This window comes from Quercus robur, chromosome 3, assembly GCF_932294415.1.
Source record: "Quercus robur chromosome 3, dhQueRobu3.1, whole genome shotgun sequence".
NCBI classification, from domain to species: domain Eukaryota; kingdom Viridiplantae; phylum Streptophyta; class Magnoliopsida; order Fagales; family Fagaceae; genus Quercus; species Quercus robur.
Window position 1 is genome coordinate 31,253,043 of NC_065536.1, and position 4,254 is coordinate 31,257,296.

Consider the following 4,254-nt stretch of genomic DNA (forward strand, 5'->3'; position numbering starts at 1 on the left):
AATCAGTCTGCATCGTATTCCAGTAGTACTCTATCTTGAGGATCTTCTTGGCTAACATTCTTCCATTCATATGAGGACCACAAATCCCTTGATGCACTTCTTCCATTACTCTCTCAGCTTCTTCCCTCTTTAAACAATGAAGGTGTATGCCATCATAGGATCTTCTATAGAGTTGTCCCTCACATAGGATATACTGAGTTGCCATCATCCTAATGGAATGACGTTTTCTCTTATTGGCACCATTCAGATATGCCCCTAGTTCCAAGAACTTCATGATGTCATAGTACCACGAAACTTCCTCTTCCTTTATGGTCATTACTGAAGCTTCGATTTTCCTCTTGTACATTTCCTCATAACTTTGCTCAATCTCTAAGAGTCATATTCATACTCCCTCGAGTATTTCTACCATGGAGGCTAAAGTAGCTAAAACATCCGCAAATTGATTTTGAGCTCTAGGGATGATTGTATACTCAATCTTGTCAAAGGTCTTGGTCAAGTCCTCCAAGTATTGTTGATAAGGTTTCAAATGTTCCTCCTTCACCTTCCACAACTTTTGCGCTTGGGCTATAACCAAATTCGAATCCCCAAAGACTTTGGCCTCCTTTACCCCTAATTCTTGAAGAGCTTCCATTCCGGCAATACAAGCCTTATATTCAGCCATGTTATTAGTCGCTTCAAAGTTCAGCTCGATTGCTAAAGGTATGTGAGATCCCTCGGGAATGATCAAGAGTACTCCAATCCCATTCCTATATTGGTTTATGGCTCCGTCAAAGTACATCTTCCATGCTCCTAACTCAACATCCAAAATGTTCTCATTTGGAAAGTCTTCTTTACCATCTTCCCCCTTTATAGGATTCTCGACACAAAAATTTGACACGACACTTCCTTTGATAGTTTTCTTAGCCACATACTTCAAATCGAATTATGCTAACAAGATCAACCGTCTTGACAATCTTCTACTCAACGCGGGTTTCTCAAAGAGATACTTCAATAGGTCTATTCTTGCTACCACCCATATTTGGAAAGGTAAGACGATATGTCTCAATTTCTGTATGGCCCAAACAAGTGCAAAGCATGACTTTTCTATGGGAGTGTACCTAGTATCGTAATCATGGAACCTTTTGCTCAAATAGTATATGGTCCTCTCATTTTTGTCATTGTCTTCTTGTGTAAGCATACTTCCAACCGCATTCCCTATGATGGAGAGGTATAGGAGTAAGGGTCTTCCATGTTATGGAGACACTAGGATAGGTGGGTGGATGAGATATTCCTTGATAAGCTCAAAGGATTTTTGGTACTTATTGTTCTATGTATGTGGTTCATTCTTCCTTAGCAGTTTAAAGATGGGCTCACAAGTAGAGGTGGGCTTGGCAATGAATCGACTAATGTAATGTAATCGACCCAAGAAACCCCTTATTTTTTTCTCACTTTTGGGTGGAGGCATCTCTAAAATAGCTTTAATCTTGGATGGGTCAACTTCTATCCCTCTATCACTCACTAGGAAGCCTAGCAATTTTCCAATGGTTACTCCAAAGGTACATTTTTGGGGGTTCAATCCTAGCCTATACTCTTTAATTCTCTCGAAGAACTTCCTCAAGTTTATGATGTGGCTTCCCCTATCCTTGGATTTCACTATCATATCATCGACATACACCTCTACCTCATTATGCATCATATCATGTAGCAAGGCCGTAGCCATTTTTTAATATGTTGCCCCAGCATTCTTGAGGCCAAACGGCATCACCGTATAACCGTGGATTCCCCATTCAATAGTGAAGGTGGTTTTGGTCACGTCCTTGGGAGCCATCTTGATTTGGTTGTACCCCGAAAAGTCATCCATAAAAGACATCAAGGCACTTCTTGCCATGTTATCCACTATGACATCAATGTGAGGGAGATGAAAGTCATCCTTAGGGCATGCCTTGTTCAAGTTCCTAAAATCCACACACATCCTCATCTTCCCATCCTTCTTAGGTACGAGCACAACATTGGCTATCCATTCGACTTGGTGTACGGGTTTAATGAACCCTACCTTTAATTGCTTAGTGACTTCCTCCTTGATTTTTAAGAGCCATTCGGCCCTCATTCTTCTCAATTTTTGCTTGACGGGCACCATGTGATCATGAGTATCAATGTGATGTTGAGCTATCTCTGGGTCAATTCTAGGCATGTCCTCTTAGTACCATGCAAACACCTCTTGAAATTCCATGAGGAATTCTTGAAGATCTTTTCTTTCTTTTTCATTTAGAGTTAAGCCAATTTTAATTAAGCATGGATTCTCATCATTGCTTAAATTAATGACTTTAAGAGTTGGTTCCATAGATTCAATTTCTTTTCCAATTGTTTATTAATTTCATTTGAATCATTTAAGTGTAGAATTTCAATGTTATGAGACACATCAAAATAAGTCAAATCAAAATTCATCTGATTGAAAATATTGAAAAGTACATTGGAACTTGCATTACAAAACTCTTTTCCCATGTTTTTAGAAAACCCAACCTAAGTCCAATTATTAATGGGCCCCACACTAGGCATGATGAATTCTTTCTTCTTTCTTTCTCAAGGCTTGCTACTCTTCCCATTGTCTTTCTTCAACCAGTTTTCCTTTTGGATGTCTTGTCTTCCATTGGACTTGGTTCGGAGTGATGTCTGGAAAGAAGCCCCATTTCCATTAAGTTCATGTTCCAATTAAAGGTTCCTTTTTAAACTTCAGATGTCCTTAGAAAATTCTTAAGTTCATTTTAATGGAGTCCCAATTACAATACCATTTCCTTCCCTCTCATGGATCCTTGCCTCTCATTTACAATAAAACTCTCATCTTACTCTCATGGGCTTTCATTAGAATGTACTTAGGAATTTTCAACCCTTTGTCTCAATCTTGGGCTTGCAATGTATTCATCACTTTTGGGGTTCCGATTCTTAATTCATTATTTCATCATTTTTTTTCTTGGAATAGCCCTCTAGCTAGAATACATTGTAGCATTCCTCTTAAAGTCTATGAAATTCTCATCATTTTGGGCCCAGGCATGCAACAAAGAGACCTAAGACTAGGGAAGTTCATTTTGGCTTTGAAGGATGTTGGATGCTAAATCCATAGCGTATTGTTACCTTAGGCCCAAAGTCTTTTTTTTTTTTTTCAAATGGGCTTTTTCCATTTGGGCCTATGATAACAATTAAGCTATGATCTTATGAACCTTTGAAGTTAAGATGTGTCTTCGGATTTTAGGGATAAGCCTCTTATATGTGAGGACTTCTTTTCTTTTATCTCACAACATCTTAGGGTATACCATAACTTTAGGGCCATTCTTTCCATTTTATACCTTCTATTTGTCCTTTAGAATTAGGTGAACACATGGTGAAAGGTTGAACAAATAGGAGGTATATAAAGGGTATCCTTTGTGATACGGTCTAGGATCTCTCTAATATGGGTAGGCTCCCTAAGGCTAAAGGGATAGATAAATAGGTCACTCATAACTAAGTGGGCTATGATTCCAACCGAGGGCCTAAGTGGACCCCATAGTGGATTGGTAACAAACCTTTAACATACTCAAGGCCTATTATAGTCAATGGCATCGATTGTGAGTTGGAGGGATGAACTTCGGAAGACTTAGGCCTGAATGGAGCCTTCCACGTTCCCACTCATTACTAACCAAGGTTAAGGGACAAAAGAACAAGTGAATGTGTGTGCAAACAAGTATTAAAAAAGCTTTTATTAAGGTTAAGAAATAAGACACATATGAATTAAACTCACCATCCCTAGTGAAGTTGCCACTGTGGACACAAGGGGGGAGTTGCCACCTAGTCTTTGCAATGGTCTAAGAATCATATATATAGCGTCCCTTCGAAGAAGGACATTTTGATCTTACTATCAGAGTATGGGTTCAAAGTTTAGGTACGCTCTTAGGAAGGTATTAGGCATCCAAGATCGCCCAACCCTAAGGTTGACCTCCCATCATTGTGTCTTATGTCTTAACCCTATTATAAACTATTTAAATACTTGCATTCTAAACTCACACACACACACACACACACACACACACACTAACATGCATCTAACAAACAACATGACATCTTTAACCCTAAACAAGCATACTTATCTATCCACAAAGCAAAAGAGAGCTAAACACACAAAAAAAACCCTAGCATACATCTATCATGGCATCTCATCACAAACCCTAGCACACATCTATCATGGCATCAAAGCATATTCAAGGCAGCAACATATACAATCAAATCAAGGCAGAAACATAAGCA

At 38.9% G+C, this 4,254-nt stretch overlaps 1 protein-coding gene across 1 annotated transcript; it reads right to left on the reverse strand.

Annotated features, from left to right (window-relative positions):
• Positions 1-382: 382 nt before the first annotated feature.
• On the reverse strand, positions 383-1,699 carry LOC126719519 (uncharacterized). Its single transcript, XM_050422061.1, has 2 exons — positions 1,499-1,699; positions 383-910 (listed from the first exon to the last, which is right to left on the reverse strand). The coding sequence occupies exons 1-2, from the start codon at positions 1,697-1,699 to the stop codon at positions 383-385; spliced, it is 729 nt and encodes a 242-aa protein (XP_050278018.1).
• Positions 1,700-4,254: the final 2,555 nt, after the last annotated feature.

Bases quoted from the DNA above. Each gene is read 5' to 3' on its own strand.
- LOC126719519 (XM_050422061.1), bottom strand. From the start codon at position 1,699: ATGGCTACGGCCTTGCTACATGATATGATGCATAATGAGGTAGAGGTG. The intron at 911-1,498 runs GTGAGTGATAGA...TTCGATTTGAAG, and splicing joins GAAAATTGCTAGGCTTCCTA to TATGTGGCTAAGAAAACTAT.